This window comes from Cimex lectularius, unplaced genomic scaffold, assembly GCF_000648675.2.
Source record: "Cimex lectularius strain Harlan isolate CLEC.00 unplaced genomic scaffold, Clec_2.1 scaffold13, whole genome shotgun sequence".
Classification (NCBI taxonomy): Eukaryota; Metazoa; Arthropoda; class Insecta; order Hemiptera; family Cimicidae; genus Cimex; species Cimex lectularius.
Window position 1 is genome coordinate 254,289 of NW_019392649.1, and position 24,348 is coordinate 278,636.

At 30.7% G+C, this 24,348-nt stretch overlaps 1 protein-coding gene across 23 annotated transcripts in view; it reads left to right on the forward strand.

Annotated features, from left to right (window-relative positions):
- The window catches only part of LOC106664580 (glutamate-gated chloride channel), a 212,833-nt gene that overhangs the window by 167,745 nt on the left and 20,740 nt on the right, over positions 1–24,348 (forward strand). For 21 of the 23 annotated variants that reach the window (XM_024230531.1, XM_024230527.1, XM_024230529.1 and 18 more), the window contains 2 exons: positions 3,542–3,622; positions 21,879–21,967. In XM_024230531.1, the coding sequence (XP_024086299.1) occupies positions 3,542–3,622; positions 21,879–21,967 (170 nt within the window). The remainder of the gene's footprint in view (positions 1–3,541; positions 3,623–21,878; positions 21,968–24,348) is intronic. The other 2 variants (XM_024230535.1, XM_024230547.1) reach the window with 1 other exon arrangement.

Sequence of the window (24,348 nt, forward strand, 5' to 3'; positions counted from 1 at the left end):
AATTGATTACACGACATTTGAAAAATGGCAAAAAGGAGGGAAAATTCAAAAGGTGTGGTTGAGATGGGAAGTTGATGTCCGAGGGGATTGAGATCACGATAGCTCAAGTGATAGAGCAGTGGCGTATCAAGCCGAAGATCGTGGGTTCGAAACCCGCTCGTGCCATTGACTTTTTTATCTCAACTGGAAACCTTAATTAATTGTAATATATTAATTGGTCAAGCGTCAAATTAATAACATTTATCAATAACAAACCCTTGATAATTGTCAATAGTCAATCATTGATAACATATTTTATCAACTGACAATCAACGAGAACATTTATCAATAACATACCCTTGATAATTGTCAATAGTCAATCATTGATAGCATTGTGTGGTGATGAGTGACCGTTAATCGATAATTATTCAGAAATCGTGACATGCTGTCTCGTGTGATGTAGGTTTCAGAAAACCATTTTCTTCATCGTGCCAACGTTTCGATCTTTATTGAGATCATCTTCAGGGCTCAAAGTGTTTGTCTTCTGTGTAATTTTGCCATTCTTGCCTGTCGTGTTGAGAGTCATTTATTTGCATTGTATAAATACACTTTTTTCCACATCCTACATGTTTTTGTTAAATTTAAACAATGTTTGTAAATCCTAGGCCCTACATCACACCAGACCGCATCTCACGATTTCTGAACAATTATTGATAACATTTTTTATCAACTGCCAATCAATGAGAACATTTCTCAGTGGCCAATTATTGATAATTTTATCAACTGCAAATCATTAATATCATTATAAATAGTCAATCATCATTTTATCAACAGCGAATCGTAGATAACATTTATCAATAGCTAAATCTTAATTGTTTTATTTATAGTTAATTATTGATAATCTTATCAGTAGCAATTCGTTGATTATTTAGTCCTAGTCAATCTTTGATCAAATAAATAGTCAATCGTTGATATAGGTTATCATTAGCCAATCTTTGATATCATTTATCAATAGCCAGTCTTTGATAACATTTATCAATTGCCGAATCTTGATAGTTTTATCAATAATCAATAATTGATAATTTTATCATTAGCCAATCAAAGAGAATTTTGTCAATAACAAATCATCGATGACCAATTTTTGATCCATTATTATTGATTCATCATTTAACCTTTGAATTTATCGGTGATCGACGTTCAATAATTTCATCAACATCCAAATATTGATCATTTAATTATAAGCCATCGATATCAAATTTTTAAATTTTGTTCAAGAGACAACCATCGATGTGTTTTTTCGTTTGGATCGACACAATATTTTGGCATACTCGATATGATTCGATGGTCAATCATTGACTTATTTTTATCTAAGGTCAATTTAATACTTTTTCAAGATAACAATTTTAACTTTAATTACGTGTCGATAATTTTGTTTATAAACTGTCATTGATCAGTGTAATCAACCCTGAAAAAATTTTATTAATTGTCGTATTTTTGATGACTATACATTAGTAATATTTGTTTCAATCCGAATTAAAGGCAACTTTTATTTTCAACAATAAATTAAATTTTCTTGTTATAATATGTTGAAGCTGAAATATGTACATACACATTTTTACGTTACCTGTTGGGACTGTTGTGGACTTAATGGACCTGTTGGATTCGAGGGTTCATATAAACGAACTGATCGATCATTCGGAGTTTGAAGTACGCGTCGAAACTTTTAACGTCGTCGTTTTTATTGGTTAATTAATTAATTTCCAAACGATAAACTTTCTCTAAACTTGCTATGTCAGCTTTAAACAATCCGTTATGGCCTGGTAATTCAATAAAGCCCCTCTCGACTTCCAAGTGGGGGAGGGGAGGAGGCTGACATATAAAATTTTATTCTAAACCTGTTAGGCTGTGGGGGTGAAATTTGTTCAAGCATGAATGCTGATTTGGAATGGCTGTGACGTAAAGTACTGAGAATAATGCTCCCAATTGATTCCTCTCTTCACGTTCACAGCTTTGAGAGAATTTCAAGCCGTTTTTATATTTATTAAAAAACTGTCTATTTGTCGGTATTAAATTATAGATAAAACAATCCCTTCATTACAAGTCAGGCTCAACGCCAAAACATTTGTAACAATATTATATTTAAACAGTTAAGTCTTTGTTTTACATATAAACAGATTTCTGAAGGAATATAATGAAACAACTTAAGTTATGAGTTCGTGAAAACAGACTGTTTTAATGACAAATCAATACTGATTGAATTTTCCTCATAAGAGAAAGAAATTTCTACCGAACGAACGATTATCATGACTTAACCCGATCTAATCAATACGAGGTTTGTAGCCTGAATAATTTTTTTCAAACTTGAAGAAATAGGCTTCAAGCTCGTGAAGATAGTTTGGGCTAGGGAAAATCGTTTTAAAAACAGGTTAAATTAAATATATAAATTCAGGTCCTGTTGTTCGGCAAAGATTCATTGTTATTGACGCTGGTCGTAAAATCCCAAGTGCCAATCTTGAACATACCGTCTGGTTATTCCTACATTCAGGTTATCAAGTTTGCTACAAATAGACACGATTCTTCAGAAAAATAAATATATTTGATATAGAAATTCTTTAAATAGAAATTGAATGATCTACAATAAAGCAAAACTATTATTTATAAAAGAACGCAGTGTTTTTTTATTATTCTTATTATCACGTTCTCATAAGTTGCAGTTTCAAACTATTCATAACTTACATCTGTGCAATTTTCTCTAAATTGTTATAAAAAAAAAGTGTCAACAGTTTAAAAATAGGCCGAAATGCTTTTGCTAATGCAAATTTTGAATAGGATGCGATTCGCGGTAATTTCACGTGTTTCTATTGGTTCAAATTGTTAACCGGGTGTCTTTTTAGATAGAAATATAACTTCGCTTTGTCACAATCCTGCGATTCCGCTTCGGCGGACATGAAATAATCTGTCCTTTGTTGAACTCTTCCCAAAAAGCCACCTCGCTTTACTTTGATCGTACGCTCTATCTAGGCCCGCATTCGGGACCTTACTTTATGTAATAATATTTTGTTTTAAACCGAAGGGAAATGCATCTAAAGCACAAAAATGTAGACTTAGTAAACTTTTAAATAAAAGAAGAAATGCTGGATTCAACCACTAGTAAACGAACCAAAATAATCCCTTTCTACTGATAATTGGAAGGCCAATTTTTATACATTTTTGCCTCGTGTTGGGAACATTTGTTTTCAAATAAATTTATATCATAAAATGTCTGAAGATATTTGAAAATAATGCAAGTTTTAAAAATTTCTTTCACTAATTCATATGAAAAATATTTAAACCTTTTGTCCTTAACATTCATGAAGTTTTTTGTAAAACGCCTGGAATTGCTTTTCAAATTTCATTCTTATTGATCCACTCTTGATCTTTCTTAAAATATCCAAACATGTTCTTTGAAATAACATCTTTCAGAAAGTATGAGCTAAATTGCTTAAAGTCTCGGACAACACGATTATATTTTAACCACAATTGTAAACAGTTTGATTGTCTAAAATTTATATTATTATTTTAGATCCGGAAATATTTGTATGACAGAAGATGGAGTATTTTGTGCTAAGAAACGTTCTGTAGGTATTGAGCCACTCGATGAAATGTAAGTTGAAATTGAGCAATTTATGTGTTGTACAAAAGACAAAAACCACACCGCATCACTGTTGAGTTTCTTTTGGAAATTTAGCTCATCTGCTTGGTTTGTTTTCATGTCGATTTGTTTTTTTGTTTTTCCTTCAATTTTCTTCAACGTTGACCCGCCATTAATAAAAGCAGTTCGGTTTTATCATGATTTTTTTTTTACTAATTTAAAATTCGAACTGACAATGTTTTTTTTTCATTTTGCTTAACAAGGCACGATTTAGTTTGCGTATGTGTGTTGTACTATTTGTTGTTTAAACACTTTAACCTCCAGAATTTGGGCAATAATCACCATTTTATCAATGCTGCATTGTTAAGGCTTGCACTGGGAAAAAATATAATGACAATTGGTATGTCAATCGATTTTACCAATAAATTGACTAAATGACAGTCTCTTGAGCACTGTTAAAAAGGTAAGAAATGGTAAGAAATGAAATACTTCTTTTCAACGTGAAATCGTTTGAAAATTAAATAGTCAAAAGAAAAATGTATTTACAATAGTCCTTATTTAAAAATCAATAACAAGTAAAAAATGTTCATAAATAAACATCAATTTTTGTGTACTTTTTACTGTAATGTGATTGTTATGACATTGCACATCGCAAATATCACGCACATAAATGTATTCGCTTTCTTTCCATATTATGAATTATCACTATTTGCTTAAGTGTAAAGATAACCAAAATATTTCCAAAACAATTCAATTCAAAATTCATAGTAACTTCATAGTACTAAAAAAAATTTAATAAAAATTTCTTTTTATAAATTTTACTAATATAGTATACACTGTATAATAAATAAGAGCTATAAAAGTTCTATACCTTATAATATAAAAGGAAGTTTACTCATCAGCAGAGTTTCAGTAGAAAATATTTTTTTATAGCATTTATAAATTTATTAGAAAAAAATTAAAAATTCTTTCACTAACAAATTCCTATAATAAATACGATAAAAGTAATAAAATAAATTCCTAAAATAATCAATTTTACGTTAATGAATGACATAGAGATAACTTAATCAACGATTTAATGTTCCAAAAAGTTAAAAGGTATGACAGCCTTCCACCATGCTTTTATTTCTGGAATTTATATTTCTCAAATTTAGTGTTTAACTTACAAGAGAAGCTATATCTCCTGAAATAAAATACATACATGTTTTATGACCGAGCAAAGTTGCAAATAGGTTAAATTATTTTTTTAAGAACAAACTATTCAACTAACTAACTATTTGTTTTCTGCCCCAAAAAAACCATGAATACAAATTTTTGATAAATCAGAATAAATTCACAAATTGTTCGCTTTTCAATTGCCTCAGATTATTTTTTTCTCAAATAACAAAAATTATGATAACTTTAGAACGATTTCACTGATTCACAGTAAACATTATAGGGTGGGAGAACCCCATAATGTTTGGCCCTCATAGATAAATCAAAATCAGAAATAATATATAAAAAATATAATCCTCATTTTTCCACTTGTAATAACATAAAAACCAAAGGTTATGGACGTAGGCTCAAAGATATAAAAAGATTTAATCCAGAGAAATTAAGAAATTTTAAATGGTACACTGTAAATAGAAAATAAAAAAATTGCCCCCTCATAATCCAGACAAATGCCTATTTTCTATGGCTATGAAAATTCTTATTTAAGAATTTTTAACATTTCATTAAAAAAATCCAAATAGTTGGTTTAAACAACTGTATTTTTGAGCCCGCACTGTGATACTTAAAAAAATGGTACACTGGAAATAGACAAAAAATTTTCCCCGCCTGATGCAGACAAATGTCTATTTTCTATGTCTATGAAAATTCTTATTTAAAAATTTTTAACATTTCATTAAAAAAATCCAAATAGTTGGTTTAAACAACCGTATTTTTGAGCCGGCACTGTGATACTTAAAAAAATGGTTCACTGGAAATAGACAAAAAAATTTTCCCTCCTAATCCAGACAAATGTCTGTTTTATATGGCTATGAAAATTCTTATTTAAGAATTTTTAATATTTGATTAAAAAATACAAATAGTTGGTTTAAACAACTGTATTTTTGAGCCGGCACTGTGATACTTAAAAAAATTGTACACTGGAAATAGACAAAAAATTGTCCCCTCCTAATCCCGACCAAGTGTCTATTTTCTATGGCTATAAAAATTCTTATTTAAGAATTTTTAACATTTCCTTAAAAACAATCCAAATAGTTTGTTTAAATAACTGTATTTTTGAGCCGGCACTGTGATACTTAAAAAAATGGTTCAATGGAAATAGTCAAAAAAAATTTCCTCTCCTAATCCAGACAAATGTCTATTTTTATGGCTATGAAAATTCTTATTTAAGAATTTTTAACATTTCATTTAAAAAAATCCAAATAGTTGGTTTAAACAACTGTATTTTTGAGCCGGCACTGTGATACTTATTAGGACAGTATTCACTCGCGGGTTTGTTGCGCTACTCAAATTTCACTGTAACAGTTCCTCACTGAAGATGACGCAATACCGAACCTCGTAGTTCACTAGTTAAAAGACTCACAGACAACACCCAGCATCAATTCTCTCATCATTTGGGCTATTATACTAGAAGATTTTTTTGCCAACGTTTTATATACTAATCTCGTTAATACAATTTTACATCGATTTTTTTATACTAACAACTAATCTAATGATGTATAATAAGTTGGAAATTCACAAAACTCATAGTTTAAAAAAAATAATTTTCTTCATTTTTATTTGCTCTTAGAGTTCGTCTACCACTAATGTACTCTTCTTTCACTAATACTTCTATATTCGAAGAAAAAAAGGAATCAGTGTTGATTTTAATAATCGCACATGTTTATAGAAATAATTAGTCTTTACCTTGTGTAAGGAAGTCTGTCGATGTCTATCGCGTTATAATATGGAAACTTGTTTTTGTTCCGATCAATGTGATTTATTTTGTTTGCCCCGTCCATACAAATCCGCTTTATATATTATAGGACATTTTGTGTAATAGAGTCCGTTAGAATGGTGAGTTTATCGCAGTTGAGTCAATCATCCAAGGGGGAGGATTCTTTTCCTCTCGGCGTATTTACGAGATAGTATCTTTTACGCGTATAAAAAGCGTATTACCGGAAGACGAAAATACATTGAAATTTGTCACCGAGTTGGCCAATTTCCCCGGCTTTGTTGAGAAAGGTGCCAAAAGGGGATGATTTGGTGTCTATCTATGGGATATGAACCATTTCGTCCAACGCTTGAATGCTGTTTCTGCATTATTACTGAACTTTAATTTTCATACCTTTTGAATATGTTTCATGATTGTTAACTTTTACTTTATTTTAATTTTTATATTGTAAGAAATAATTATGCATAAATATTGACATAGGTATACTCTTTTATAAAAATATGCAAGCCCCTTCTTGTATAACTTTGTGAGGGGATTTTTATAGTAGGTTATTTGGTTTATTCCTTTTTTAATACCTTAAACATTGTAATTTTTTGCTTATCGTCAATTACCCCGAGGAATATGGAGTATTCAGTAGTAATGTGAACGAAGTCTGATGTGTGACTGTAATTTATTAGCGCGAATGGAGGGCTTATCCCGAGCAATCTCGAGTGTTCTGAGGTAGCACGAGCAAAATCTGACACACTTGATGTAATTTATTAGCGTAAATGGTACGGCTCATCCTCAATTACCCCATGAAATATAAAGTGCTCTGGAGTGTTGTGAACGAAGTCTGGTCTGATAGTAATTTATTACCGCAAATGAAACCTTATCTGAAATTATCAGGAGAAATAAACTATGGTAGTTTTAATGTAATTTATTAGCGCGAATAGAGGCTTATTCTAATTACCCAGAAGAATAACGAATACTGAGGGATAGTGTGCGTCCCGTCAGGTTTTACATTGTTTATGAGAGTTTTTGTATTATTTTACCCACAACTGACCTAGAAGAAAAGAAAAAGTCAGTTGTCATTATATCGTGTAACATAATGTAATTTGGCTGGAGAAACAAAAATATACATTAGTGGTATTAAAACGCAAGAAAAACAGTAAAAGAATTGAGTGAAATTCTTTTAGTTTTTAAAATGTTTGAGTTGTATAATTTAGTCATCAATGCCTGCTGCTTTGTCTGTGTGTTCTAGCATAGGTAAATGTTTTGTTTCAATGTCTTTTATCAGCACCAATTTATTTAATTATTCATCGTGTACGTTTTTGTCCTTTGTGTCGATGTTTTCTGTCTTTTTGTTATAATTTATGTTGAAAACCAGGAAAAAACAAGGCAGTCATGAAAGATCGAAATCCTTCATCATCTGATCTCAGCATATCTCTCTTTGAACCTACTGGATCCTCAGCTTTTACCTCTGATTTTTATTTTTATTTTTTTTTTTTTTTTTAGGTTGGTGTAACATTTAAAAAAATTCATCCAAAACTAAAACGACTGTTAAAAATATAACCGTATAAAAATTCTAACTTTCAATCATTCCATTTCATTCTTTTTTTTTTCAACTTGATAAAAGTTTTTCATCCCAATTTTTAAATCAAACTGAATTCAATTTAGCGATCACAATGCACATATTAAAAGCTAAATAATTGCCGAGGTCCTCTGAGTTGGCGAAACAGAAGACGGTTTCCCCCCGGGGAATGTAATTTGTCGCCCATTGTTCTAAAGTATGTTGTTTCATCGAATACTCCACTCCGTGTTGTTTCCGCTCAAATGAACCGTATCCTGTAATCTAATAAAGTCCGTAGCTTTGTTAAAAAAAAAGCTCCTTTATTCTTGATCGTGTTGGTTTACTTTTTTTTAATGGATGCTTTGTGTCGGTTTCGAAAAATTCAAATATATCTGGCCAAACATTTCTTTTCTAACTTCATTCCGTTTAAATTTTTTCGCATGTCGATAACTGATTTTACAAATATGCGTGTAATAATGACAAACATTGTAGACAATGGTCAATGTGCAAATATGTCACAATGTAAACCACAAAATTTCATATTAAATGTATAAACCAACTTATTTTGAAAAAGTAAAGAGGGAATATTCTTAGGAATTGATATAGAATTTATCGAAAATGACTTCACTTGTCGAATTTTTTCATGTACTTGTAGAGTATTTATTTAAATTTTACAATTTCTCCTTTGGATCTATTAATACTTTATAGCCTGAAGAAATGATGTTTTGTAGATCGACCTGCAGATAATCAATGCAGAGTTCAAATCTTCTTTAAGGTCTTTACTAGGTGAAAGAAAGACAAAAGTGTTGGGATCACCAAGCTTTCGGCAACAGTATGTTGCCATCATCAGGGCCTATTTATTAAGAAAAATATACATAATTAGTATAAATTCAACAATCAATTAAAGCAATAATGCATACTTTCCCAAGAGAGAAGAGTGAAAAATTTTCATCGGAAAAAAATTAGAAATTTATAAAACACGGAAGAAAGGTGGCGACCGTTAGAGGGCGCATAATGGGGAGTGCACAGAGCCTGGTAGCCTTCAAAAACTGTAACAGTCCAACCTTAGGTGAGGCGACGTTGTGTCGTGTTCACATCTTAATTTGTAATCCTTTGTACATATATTTTAAAAAGCTATAATTCTAGTCATTAATGTAATACTCTGTGATAACATATGTTTTTAATGTCAAAAATAGCTAGTAAGAACAAAAACAGTTGGACCTGTAATTATATGAATTATTAGTGAGGTAATTTTTTTTAATGTTATTATATATATAAATTATTATTGTTGTCAATTGTTAATGTTATATGCGAATAATTACTCACTACTTTACATAAATGTCTTGTTCACCATGTATAACTGAAAGCTGGCCAGGTGCTTCATAACCTAAACCAAAGCACTTTTACATTAGTTTTTTTTCCGATGAGAATTTTTCACTCTTCTCTCTTGGGAAAGTATGCATTATTGCTTTAATTGATTGTTGAATTTATATTAATTATGTATATTTTTCTTAATAAATAGGCTCTGACATAATGTTGCCGAAAGCTTGGTGATCCCAACACTTTTGTCTTAATTTCACCTAGTAAAGACCTTAAAGAAGATTTGAACTCTACATTGATTTTATAGCCTTTAAGTGGTCATTAAATTAATTTACATTTATTTATGAGAAAGAGCCATTTAAAACTTTATATACCAATCAATTACAGTTCGTGGTCGGATTGACCAATTAACATTTTTCAATTAATTAATGTTTTTATGAAAGGTATTGGTCGAGATAAAAAAGTCAGTATCACGAGCGGGATTCGAACCCACGATCCTCGGCTAAATACGCCGCTGCTCTACCACTTGAATTATCGTGACTTCGAATCCCGCTCGTGACACTGACTTTTTTATTTCGACCAATACCTTTCATAAAAATATTTATATACCAATGTTTACTTTAGATTTTAGGCAAATTGATTCTGAGTGGCTTCGTTTAACTGAAGCTCGATTACAATCATTTTGGCTTAATTAATTTTGCGTTTTATTCGCATATGTGTTGAACTATTAACAAGGAGATATTTGGTGGTTAACTTAATTAACTTAACATAACTTAATTTCATTTATGAATACTAAGCCCCTTTACTTTGTATCTGTACACTTCTCTCTACTAATTGTTATAATGGAATACTAGACAATGAAAAATGGTGAGAAACGAAGAGAAGATGACCAAGTAGGAAAATAAGAATCAAAATGATCAAAGAGAATGGGTCGGAGTTTGCAGCCGGATTTCGGTGGTTCAGTATGAAGTAAATAAGGGGTGACATAGACATAAAGGACATGAAAAAATGTAAATCTCGAACTTCTTACGCTCGAGCTTATGAAAAAATTTCACCTTGACGATTATTCCGTAAGCGCGTCACTCCTTGGTAGAGGTAACAATGTAAATGTGACGGTGCGTGAGAGAAGGAAATGAAACAATCGCAGACAATGGTCTATGTTTGAATAGTTTCCCGAATCTTCTGTGTAACTGACAGAAACACTGAAAATGAATTTCACTAGATAGATACAAGGAGAATCCATTAGTTGATTTGAAGACAAAACATTACAGAATATGATTATTCAGAGACCGTGAGATGTAGTTTTAGAAAAACTTTTTTTTAGTCGTACCAACGTTTCAATCTTTATTGAGATCATCTTCAGGGCCTGGGATTTATAAACATTGTTTAAATTATACAAATATATATAAGATATGAAGAATTGACACGATGATGTACATAATGTAGAAATTTTCGGTTTTATCAAAATCTCACTCAAAGTATGTGTTTTCTGTGTAGATGTCACTGTTGTGTGTCGTGTTGAGCGTGTTAGTGAGATATTAGTGTCTTTTGTTTACATGTTTGATTTTAAAAGAGTGGAGAAAGAAGTAGGGATAAAAATTCAATTTTCTATGAGGAGTAAACAGGAAACAATGGATTGTTTTGTCGCCTGGTTAGCCTTTCAGGATTACAAAATAAAGTTCGATAGAGCAGCATAACGAAGAAAAAGAAGTTAGCCCAAAATAACACACTAGGCATGACAATCTCAATAAAAAAGTTAATATGTTACAAAACTCCAAACAAACCAACAAACATCATGATGACGATATAAACTCAAAACCTAATCAAATTTTACAAAAAATAAAACTTTTTAGCCAAGATTGCGCCAAATGTCAGCCATCCATTCTTTTATAAATATTTTCTTTAAATAAAACCATTACAAATAATCCATTAACATAACATGTGAATATTAGTTATTTTCTGTTTTATTTTATTTATCTTGTAAATCTTTTCGCGTGATCCCAAAAATTTCAGATTGATTTTGTTAAAAAGAAAAATATTTCCAACTATAAACGTAACACTGTTTTGTATACTTCTGACATATTAAACATGCAAAGGTGACGTGGAGCATGAGTAAAAACGTGTTTAACATCCAGGAAAGAAGGGAAAAGAGGCGATCCTAGAATTTTCAATGCCGTTTTCCTCTTAATAATAAAACTGGCGTATATTTTCCATTTGAGAAGCAACCAACTTTACTTGTATTCTTTTAAAGAGTGTATGCGGAGTTTATTTAAGCTTTTTATTTTGGTTGGAACTGGAAATGAAAAGATGTTCTAAACAACTAAATGGTTTTACTGGCTTTAATTCTTAACGAAATCTATCTTACACATTTATAAAAAAATTTATATATTGTAAATTGTTATTAATTACATTGTATATATTTGGTATATATTGTAAATAAATCAAAGAAAAAAAGTGTTCGAAAAAGAGAGAGATGGTGAGAAGTAAAGGCAAATACATACAAAGAGAGAGAGAGAGATAGAGAGAGAGAGAGAGTGTTGGATAAATTATACACAATTTTGGGTGTTTTTCCGAAGCTTTGTATCAACTGAGGCCCGATTATTTATTTGCTCGTTTAAAATACCACAGAATACGTTTACCAACAGTTAGCCCAAAATACGTGGCGATCTAATGATCTATCACTATTAAAATTAGCTTTATCAGAGAATAAACCTTTTCTGGAGAAACCTCGATTTATCCCTTGCATCCAATACAATTTGTAAAAATTAAGACGAACACATCTTCTATCATTTTTATGATACACAACTAATATATTTATATGTAAGAAGTCAAAAGAGGTGAGCCACCTTTCTCTGTGATCAGATACATATTTAATTTTGGGTGGCTTTTACGGAACATGCTGTATACTAAACCCGCAAGACTTCTGATTGTTGCAGAAGTGTAGGCCTCGCGCGCCGTTCGGACGTATTTACAAACGCTGTTACAATTAATCAATTTGTTTTTTATAAGAAAAATAATCAAAAAATCGTTAAACTTAACTATTATTAAAATATTAGGCCACGTGATTATCCTTTACTTCAGATCATCTTGCAAGCCTGAGGCGTTGTATTAACTTGTTTGTATTAACTTGTCTATTCCCTGTACTCTCCAAAAGAGTGAGAACCAATTATTTAATCTTAAAATACTACACAATTTTTACCGACCGTTAACCCAAAATTCTGTGGCGATTTAATGATCCATCACTATTAAAATTGGCTTCATCAGACAATAAACTTTTCTGAACAAACCTTGGTTTAATCTTTCCATACAAAACAGATTTGTAAAAATAAAAATTAAAAACTTCTTCATTAATTTTTTTGATACACAATTAGTACATTTATATATAAGAAGTGAACCACCTTTCTTTGTGAAGAGTTACATATTTATAATGGAGATGTCTTTTGCGGGGGCACGCGGTATACTAAACCCGCAAGACTTCGGAGTGTTGCAGAAGTGTTGGACTCAAGCGCCGTTCGGACGGATTTCCAAGCAACGATACACTAATTAATCAGTCTTACTGATTATTTAGTTTTCAAACTATTTTCAAACCAAGACCGGGTGAAATTTCTGAAAAAAATCATACGCAAAAGAAAATTTATTAAATTTTCTTTGTCTATTTTCTTCAACGCTTGAAAGCCGTTGCTTAGTTCATTCATCAAATGGAATGCCATAAACATTTTGTTTTATTGTTTGCAATTGTTTAAAAAAAATACCTGAACAATTTTTAACAAGTTTTAATTAAAACTTTTAATGATATCTCGATCAGTTTTCGATTTTCTTACCAAAAAAAATGAAGCTGTTCAATTTGCTCAAATGTATACAGTAAATTTTTTTTTACTGTATACATTTAAATTTCACAAATTCATCTGTAAATTCTGTATTATTTATATTTTTTTCTGTACTTTAAATCAAGAATTAAATAACTGTACATAAAATATTGTGTCAAACACAAAGAGCTACAGTTTATCCAGCGTAATGCCGTTAAAAATGTCCTAACATTTTTGCTTTAGGAGCGATATCAATTTTTTTTTAAATTCAGGATATAAATGCTTTCCAACAGTCTCACATAAATAAAGGGTTTACATTTACAATTTTCAAAATTTGTTCGAGAACCTCCAATTTTTCTGAAATGTGTCACTCCCTAGGTCACCTTGTTTTAATTGGATATTATAAACTGTAATATTTTGTTAAAAGTTTACTAAATTGTTTAAAAATTCAAATGTCATTTCTTAATTTAATTTTAGGAGAAGATTCGTTCTGAATCCATTTTACTAGATGTCCGTTAGTTTAAAAAAATGTATATCACAGTTTGTACAAACATCGATTTTTAAATAATTATAACAGTTTTGAGGTAAAAACAGTATTTTACAATAGTTCTACTTCAATTATTTTATAGTACATGATCGTTATTTGCTTCTTTAAAGTTTTTCTTTAAAGTTAAAGTAAAAGTAATTTTTAAAGTTTAAAGTTTTTAAAATGAAACCATCACTGGAATTTCTGTTTTTTCCATTCTTCTCAAAAAATTCTACATTGAAATAAATTTAAATCGACTGAAAAATGTAGGGTATTTTTTCGACGACAAATGATGTTCGATTTACAGGCTTTATTTACTTTGAACTTTTATTACTTTTTTACAGGGATTTTTTTACGTTGAAGATGAATTCGTCGGTTCTAAAAGAGTGATTGATAGAATTGGCCGTTTTGTGCTCAAGGGACTTAGAAAAAGAATCTCCATTCTCATAAAATATATTGCTTGGTCTTCTTCGGGCAAAATCTCCATGGTTACAGGAAGGGTTAATGGATATTCATTTGGCCTTCTCCGTGTTCTATTGTTACACAGAATCCACTTTTCGTTTGTCTCGATGTTTTGAAAACAAAATAGTCGATTAATGTACACAAACTTCTGACAGTTAAACTATTAGAATTTTCTGACGAGGGTATTTCATCAAGTACGAAGTTATATGAAAAATGTCCATTTGTAAGTATGTCGGGTTTGAATGCTGGACCGCTGGTTCGAACCCGGGACCTTTACCTTACAGCGATGAGCGATGTGTCAACGCCTAAACTGTTGCCACCACCGACGCCCCTTATTAGAATTTTATCGTATTATTTATTACCCGTTGAACTGACGGATTTATTATTGCTAAATTAAGCCGTTTTACCTCGGATTATCAGGCAACCCTATGTTGCGTTTTTGGCGTAAAATTCAAATATTTTATAAAAACTGAAAAAAAATTTTGCTAAAACGTATAGAATTTTATCAAAAGTATTACTTCTTTTGAAATCAACCACTTCTGTAATATATAAAAGAAATACAAATTAGAGAGAAAAATCCATTAATTCTATTGTCAAAGAAATGGTAATTGCCGGATTCACTATTGCAAAAGTAAGGTTTTTGGTACAAAATTTATCATTTTATGAAACTCTTGACCTAATTATCATACAACTTGATATAAATATATATGAGAGGTAAAATGCGTTGAGTTTTATTGCAACCAACGTAACTTGTATTGTTTTAAAAAGTTTCTAACCCTGTTTTCTTGTTTTATTTTTATTCTTCTACTTACTTACAGCCAACGCATATGGACTTTAAATTAGTTCTAAGTTTAATTTTTTTAAATGAATTTTGTTTCTACTGAACAGTAAAAATTGAAGCCTTAAAATATTGATCCGCTTAATTCGCCTGGTTGCTTAAATTGAGAAATCGTCGTTAACTTTTATTAAGATCAAACGTCACCCGATTAGGACTTTCCTTTGACAATAGATTGTAATATCTGAGCTTTGAATGACTAAATTATTAAATAGGACATTTTGTCCTCGGTTATGACTTATGAAGGGCTACCGGTTTCCCCGTGGGACTGAGAGAAGAGTCTAAATCACCGGATTTAACCTTGGGCTAATGAATTTTCATGAGTTACACTGAGGGGGTGGTTGTTCAAAATTGTACCATGCCATTGTTAATTAACTGGACTACTGTTTAACGAATGGAAAAGTGAAATTCACGATTTTGTTTATTCGTACGGAAAGGAAAAAGATAAACGGTTGGATAATACGTGATAGAGTAAAGGGTAAAAAGGAAGGTTGAGGGGGAAAAGAACAAGTGGCAAAGAGTGAGAGTGAGTGAATAAAGATAAAGAGAGCGGAAGGAAAAAGAAAGATAAGTAGATATAATAGGAGAAAACGTGACACTTTGAGAATGAATGAAAAGAATGAGATAGAGGGGTAAAAGTGCGATCTTTATCCTAGAAAGAAGGGCTCTCATCATGACAATAAGAAAGATAAAGAGAGAAAATAAATAAAAAATAAATAATAAGAGAAAAGGGATAGATAGACAAATGGATAAAAATAATTAGATATACAATTGAGATATTGGAAAGCTAGAATAATTGATGCAGAAGTGAAAGGGGATGTGGTGTGTAAGTAAATCAAAGAAAAAGAAAGAGTTAAAACAGAAAGACATGCAGGAGTGATGTAAAGAGAACCACACAAACAGAAAGAGAGAGAGAGAGAGACTTAGATAAATAACGCTACATGATCAGACAAAAAAAGAAGATATAAACAGACCGAATAAAAGAAAAAGAAAAATACAGACAGCCAGAGGTACAGGGAGAAAAAGACTGTGTAAGAAACAGAAGAAAAGAGCGAGTTAAAGAGAGAGAGAATTGAGATTTGAGGTGATAGAGAGGAAGAGAGTAAGAATAAAAAATACAGATTCAAGAACCGACAGCAGTCACAAACGGAAAAAAAGATTGAAATGTGAGTGTTAGTTTATCTATAATATATAAAGGGTGTTCCATTTAAGACATCTCAAATGTAAGTGGCAGAGAGACAAAGAACAAGAAAAATGTCGGAAGTAAAAGATTTTACTTTTTACTACGAGTAAAAATAAATATATTAATAGTAATAAAATAAAAATGATAAAATAATATATAGTTTTATATTTCTGTCCACCATAGTGCTTTAAAATACAAAATCAAACTCAAGGACATAATTGATTTGTATGCAGTATTTTTTTTCATGGATCTTTTTCTACATACTAACACATTTTCATGGCCAACTCTCAATTTATCCAATAAACAATTTTTAGGTTTTTCTTTTTTGTAGTTTTTTATAGACAAAAACAATAACCCAATTTTTCTGGGTGTTTTTCCAGTTTTGTATTAAATTGTCCGTTCATTGTAGTCTCGAAAGAAGTGAGAACGGATTAATTGATCGTTTAAAATAGTACAAAATACATTTACCGACGGTTTACCCAAATTACTGTCGCGATTTAATAATCCAGTACTATTACAATTAACTTCACCAGAGAATAAAACTTTTCAAGAGAAACCTCGATTTATCCCTTGTATCCAAAACTGTTTGTAAAAATTAAAAACAAAAACATCTTCTATAACTTTTATGATGCACAATTAATATATTTATAAATAAGAAGTACAAAAAAGTAAGCCACCTTTCTCTGCGATCAGATGCATATTTAAACTGGGGTGTCTTTTACGGGGCACGCTGTATACTAAACCCGCAAGACTTCTGATTGTTGCAGAAGTGTAGGCCTCAAGCGCCGTTCAGACGGATTTACAGCAATGTTATAATTAATCAATCCAACTGATTATTTAGTTTTTTATATGAGAAATAATCAGAATATTGTTAAACTTATATTATTAATGCAATATTAGGCCAAGTGATTATCCTTTACTTCAGATCATCCTGCAAGCCTGAGGCGTTGTATTTAAAGCCATTGTATTAACTTGTCCATTCACTGTACACTCTAAAGGAGTGAGGACGAATTATTTAATCTTAAAATACTACCCAATGCATTTCCCGACCTGTTAACCCAAAATACTGTGGCGATTTAATGATCCAGCACTATTAAAATTAGCTTCGTCAGAGAATAAAACTTTTCTAGACAAATCTTGGTTTAACCTTTCCATCCTACACAGGTTTGTCAAAATTAAAAAATTTTCTATAATTTTTATGATACACAATTAATATATAAGTAAGAAGTCAAAAGAGGTGAGCCACCTTTCTCTGAGATCAGATACATATTTAAATTTATTTTTATTTTTATTGTATTTATTTACAGTCCAAACAGGTCAGGTACCCAAGCATAGGGAAGTCAAGCAACACAACAAAACAATCATTATGATATAAACTATTAAAAAAGGATATAAAAATAATAGTAATAAAAATAACAGCAAAGAAGCGCTTACACTTTTAACGAAAAAATCAATATTATAAATATATTAATAAATAGCAGAACAATGTCATTTCTTAACGTAATTTTAGCAGAAGATTCGTTCTGAATCCATTTTACTAGGTGTCCGGTAGTTTAAAAAAAATTATATCACAGTTTGTACAAACATCGATTTTTAAATAATTATAACATTTTTGAGGTAAAAACAGTATTTTACAATAGTTCTACTTCAATTATTTTATAGTACATGACTGTTATTTGCTTTTTTAAAGTTTTTCAGGCAATTTTCTCACGTATTTTCATTTATTTTTTTTAATGAAACCATCACTGGAATTTCTGTTTTTCCCATTCTTCTCAAAAGATTCTACATTGAAATAAATTTAAATCGACTGAAAAACGTAGGGTATTTTTTCGACGACAAATGAAGTTCGATTTGCACTATTTACAGGCTTTTTTTAACTACTTTTTTACAGGGATTTTTTTACGTTGAAGATGAATTCGTCGGTTCGAAAAGAGTGATTGATAGAATTGGCCGTTTTGTGTATTATTTTGTGTGTATATATTTGTGTTATAAATATACTAATAAATAGCAGAACAAAAGTAATAAATAAACCCTCAATTACATTTTAAAGCACGTTTAATATTTTTTTAAAAGATCTGAAGGGACGAGGAGGACGGGTCTGCACTGATAGCGAATTTATTTAAGTAATGCACAGCTGAGGAGATTGAAGACTGAAACCCGTATTTGGTCCTGTGCCGTGAAGTACCAAACAATTCATGGGTTCGTAGTTGACACTGGGGAACTAAAGCCAATACAAGATAATATCTCCGGGGAGTCAATAAAATTATATAGGATCTTCCACAGAAACACAACGGAAGCCAAAACTTTTCTATCCTCCAGAGAATCCAGGCCTATGAGAGCAAGTCTAGCTTCATAGGAGCAATGATGGTAGTTCCTGTGATTGCATAATTTGTAATAGAGGTATTTTGTGCCTTTCTCTGTACCCTTTCTATCATGTAAGACCCATCTAAAGAATTCGGTGACCAAACAACACTGGCATACTCTAGGTGACTGCGCACCAGAGATTAATAGAGTAATTTTATTCTTCTTAAAGTCAGCAGTTTGCATGAGTACGAATCCTAAATTTTTAAAGGATTTATTTCTAATGGTATGGATATGGTCCCGAAAATCACAATTCTTATTAAAAATAACCCCGAGATCAGAGATAATATCTACCCCGTCAATGTGACAACCTTCGATACTATAAACGAATTGGTCGTAATCGTGAATTATTTTTTTCTTGCTGAACTTCAAAATGTTACATTTATTTTCGTTTAATTTCAAATTATTACTCTTACACCAAAGCCAAAAGCGACTCAAGTCATTTTGTAAGAGAATACAATCATTCAACGATTCAACAGGGCGATAAATTTTCAAATCGGCTGCTAACAATGAAAATGAAGAATAATGAGAGATGAGGCGACGTTATTAAAAAATAAAAGAAATAAGATCGGACTAGAATGAGAGCCCTGATGTACACCAGGTAAATTGGGGTGTCTTTTACGGGGCACGCGGTATACTAAACCCGCAAGACTTCGGAGTGTTGCAGAAGTGTAGGCCTCAAGCGCCGTTCGGACGGATTTACAAACACTGTTACAATTAATCAATCTGATTGTTTTTTTATAAAAAAAATAATCAAAAAATCGTTAAACTTAACTATTAATACAATATTAGGCCAAGTGATATCCTTTACTTCAAATCATCCAGCAAGCCTGAGGCGTTTTATTTAAAACTGTTGTATCAACTTGTTTGTACTAGCTTGTCCGTTCAATGTGCTCTAGACAAAAGTGAGGACCAATTATTTGGTCATTACTAAACCAGCAAGACTTCTTATTATTGCTGAAATGTTGGTCTCACGTACTGTTTTGACGGATTTACAAGCATAGTTACATTAATTTATCAATCTGATTATTTCTTTTTTTATATGAAAAGTAATCAAAAAAACATTTAAACAAAAAAAGTTAAAAAACTTAACTATTAAAACAATATTAGGCCAAGTGGTCATAAACTGGAAACTGTATGAAAAATATTTTGGACAATTTCCTAACATTCCTTGTTTCTGTTTAATCCTTGCATTGGCTCATAACTATTCAGCTGGTGAACACCCAATCGATCCTACTTTAATTAGAAAATTATGAGGATAGGGATATGTGTGGCATGAAAATTTACATTCGACAAATATCCAGGATGATTAGGATATATAGATGATATAGCAGACGTCAAGAGGGTCAAAAAGGCTCCTGTGGCAATCTCGTTTTCAGCCCTACAATCAAGGGGGAGAATTTTGCAGAACGCGTCTCTGGATACAAGAGTCAAATCTAGGAAGAAAAGGTTCATTCTCTTGTGAAGCTTCTTTTAGTAATAATGAAACAATAAATCACCTCAATAGCCTTCACAGATTAATGTTTTATTGTTAGATAGTTAGATAAGGCATGCTTCTGCAGGAGAAGAAATATAAAGAGAGAAAGAGAGAGAGAGAGAGAGAGAGAGAGAGAGAGAGAGAGAGAGAGAGAGAGAGAGAGAGAGAGAGAGAGAGAGAGAGGGAAAAGTCGAAATGGTATATAAAGAGAGTAATAAGAGAATGAGAGAGAAAATAAAAGATAAAAACTAAAATCTCTAATACACTTTCACACGATAGCATACATATAAACAATGTATGCTGACTAAAGGTTATCAGATTGTTTCCTGGAAAATAATTCTGTGACACATCAAAAAAATAATCTGCAAGTAATTATTTTGATTATGTTTTAATTCAGAACATCCTGCAAGCCTGAGGCATTGTATTTAAAATCGTTTTCACCCAGCCAGTGGTTGGGATATCCAAGACCAAATCGATGAAAAACCTAATCAGCCTGTGAAATGAAAGACTTGCTCTCGCCCAGGTAAAAGCAGTGGAAAAGCTTTCTCCCAAGGACTTTTTATAATGAAAAAGTTTTTACCTTGTGGAAATCAAATAATACAACAAAACATTTTAACCATGGAAATTCTTTTATTATTTAATCAACACTGAAGAATAGAGATTTGTTTTAAACTGTTAAAGTGGTCATTTTCACTGCTATTTTCCCTTCACAAATGGCATGTAAAGTGATGCGAGATGGTTCAGTTTTGATCCAAGGCAAATTAATTTGCATGAATCACACTGAGAGGGTTGTATGAACATGTTTCGTTTCAGCCAACTCCGGCTGGAAGTTTCAGTACTTTGAAACATTTAATCGTAATAACAAGTGGTTTTGATTCAAAACAGCCACTAGCTTGGCATGTGATTTAACTTTTGGTCGATGAATGAATCATTTCTTAGTTGAGAAATATTTAAACATGAGGTAATAAAATACTTGGTAACACGGACAAGGACTAATAAAAGATTTTTTTATATAAGAAAGATAGCATGAAAATAGCAAAAAAAAATATTGCAATCGATACCCTTCAGTTGTAGAATTGTAAAAAGAAAATTAGTACTTATTATTGTATTAGTTTTTAAGGTTCAACCAAAATAACAATGAGAGGTTTCAGCGAGAATCAACTTTGATAAAATAATCGCCACATTGGTTTATGTTGGGTCCTGAAATGAAACATGGCTCCAATTAAAAGTTTGCACAATGGCAGTTGCCTAAAAGTCTGGTTTAGAACACAAAATTATAAGCATAATATATTGTCTATTTTATTGGTAAATTTCACGTCTTATTGCTTTAAGCTGTTATAAGTGAACCAAGTTTTTTTATTTCTCTTGATTTTGTACAATTACAATTAAATCCACTTTCTCGTTACACTCTCTCTCTCTCTCTCTCTCTCTCTCTCTCTCTCTCTCTCTCTTTCTCTCTCTCCTCCTCTCTTCTCTTCTCTTCTCTACTCTTCTCTTTGTCCTTTGTCTTTTTTCTTCAACATCATTTTTGTACTGCAATAAGCAATATTTTATATAATTTATTAAGTATTTGATTTAACAATAAAGTCCCAATTTTTTTTAAATAATTTTCTATTCAATGTAGATTTTTTCTATGCATTTGTACTGATACATCACAAGAAACAGAGATTTTTAGAAAGATTTTTTTATCGGACATATTGGACCCAGGATGAAAAAGGTGTCAAAAAAATTGAACAAACAACTTTTTTTTCATAAATTGTTATTTAGGTTATCTTTATACAATGACATTTATGACAACAATGGTAATAACAACGCCTGTGTTCCAGATTTGAAGAAGGAAGATCCGACAAGGAAATTCTCGACGCTCTCCTCAAGGCAGAACGATATGATAAGAGACTCCTTCCACCTGTTCCTGGTTAGTGCTGATAAATAACGATTTTTTTTTTTTTTTTGTACTTTTCCTCAGGCTTAATTTGGAAAATATTTTTATATAAAGAAATATATAAGAATTGTTGCAAAAAAAAATATATATAATAATATGCACTTTTCAGCACTCCAACCTTTCACTTCCTTACTTCATTTTATTTTGCTAAATTTTGTACCAACAAGTAATTTTTTGTTTACTTTGTAACTTTGGAAAAACGTTTATCTTCTAAATGAATTTATATTTTGTGAGCTTAAGTTTGCTTATAAAAAAAAAAAAATCAGTTTTGTAGGGTTTTCAATTCCCTTTCCATTGGTGTAATCAAATTATGAGATACAGAGGGCTTTATGTAATAAAGTTGTAAAAGGTTGAAGTAATCTGAAAAGCAATATTTGGAATAAAATCGTGAATCAGACTTTGGACAATTAGTTGGGCAGATTTATATAATGAATGTTATATGAATCTGAAGAACTGAATGACAGAAATTGCAAACTATTTCTTGGGTTCAGGAACACCTGCTAAATTGGCAAAGAAAAATAGTATTAAATTTTTATCGGGATATTGTTAATCTTGATTACAAGTACATAGGAATAATATTTTGAAAATTTCTGAGGTAGACAATTTGTAGACAATTCTTCTCTGAAATTACTGTTATGATTTAATATTTTTCATCAGTGGATATGTTGCACTTTTTGACTCTTTCTAGTCAGAAATAAACAGAAAACACTAGTACTACTAGTATTACTAGTTTTTTATGATAATAATACTCAAACATTTCTAACTATTTTTATACCAAGACTGGGTAAAATATCTGAAACAAGCAAATTTAAAAAAATTAAGTTTTTAGTTTTACTATTTGCAACTATTTAATAAACAAAATACTTGAACAATTTTTAATTAAAACTTTTCAAGATATCTTGCCCAAAGGATCAATTTACTTACTAGAAAAATGAAGTTATTCAATTTGCCAAAATGTGTACATTAAATTTTTTTTAACAACTTCAATTGTAAATTCTTTATTATTTTTGTGTGTATATTAAATTCAATAATTAAGTAACTGGGTATAAAACATTGTCTCAAACACAAAAAGCTATTATTTATCTAGTGTAATGCCATCCGCTTTACACACATATCGCCGGAAACACTATTCCTGATTAGAAAAACAAAATTAGGATGATTAGAATCATGTATAAGAAATAACAATGGTTTCCAAATCAAACATTTTATTGAAATATGTGAACAAAAACATCAAAAGTTGAATTGCGAGTACTTCAACAACACATAAGTTATTATGACATGGGAGTCGTTCAATTCTGAACTCAGTTTAACCCAAGCTCCCCTTTCAAAGTTGAACCCGGATCATCATTTAAACTCGGTTCAGACAAATTGAAAGGCGCCAATTTTTGAGTTGATTTCAATTCAGCACTGAACTGAGTATAAACCGAGTTCAGATTTTTTTTCACTTGAAACACTAAGCTTCACAATAAAAAACTTTATCCTCATTTTGCCAAAATAACAAATAAACTCAAACTGGCTAACACTGTAGGATCACTCTTTACTGACAATCATAAAAATAGAGATGTACTAAAGTCTGTATATTCCAAATTTTATATACAAAACAATAAATTATTTTTAATACGCTATTATTTTTTTTTTTTTTTATAAAAAAAATGGGTAATTGCCTCGCAATCAAATTTTCAAATATGCTGATTTGTTTAATAAATCACGCTTGTGCTTAATTTTATTCGTGATTTCAAGATATTTGCACCAGGCTGAGATGTATGAACTTCTTAAATAATGCAAAGTTATTCATTGTACGTTATCAAATGTGCAATCTCCCCAAGCGATAAGGAGGTAAAAGCGTCATTAATTTATCCCTGAAAATAAAAGTAGACTTGAACGTTTGAAAATATGAAGGGAAAATCTGAAAATGTTACAAATGCCAGTCACGTATCCTATTTATTGTTCTCCTTGTAGACCTGGACTTGAACATATGATTAAGACTTGAAAAAGTACCCAATAAAAAAAGTGAGATTATTTTAATATAAATAGCAAAAAACATTTATCGCATCCATGTTCAACTATATATTTATTTTCTTGACAGCATTACAATGTTACATTTTTACAATTTTTAAATATTCCTTGCTATTAATCATTATAATTCATCATTATTCAAATAATTATTATTTTATTTTTTAAAAATTTTGCTAAAAATTATCCAGATTGAAAAATGTCTTTTGTTTAGACAGAAAAAGCTATAAAAAAAATATATTGACTGATTAATTGATGGTTTCACATTTTATTTATTAAATAATCTTTCTTTTTAATTAAAAAAAATATTTAAATAGTGTAAAGCTATAAAAAAAATATAT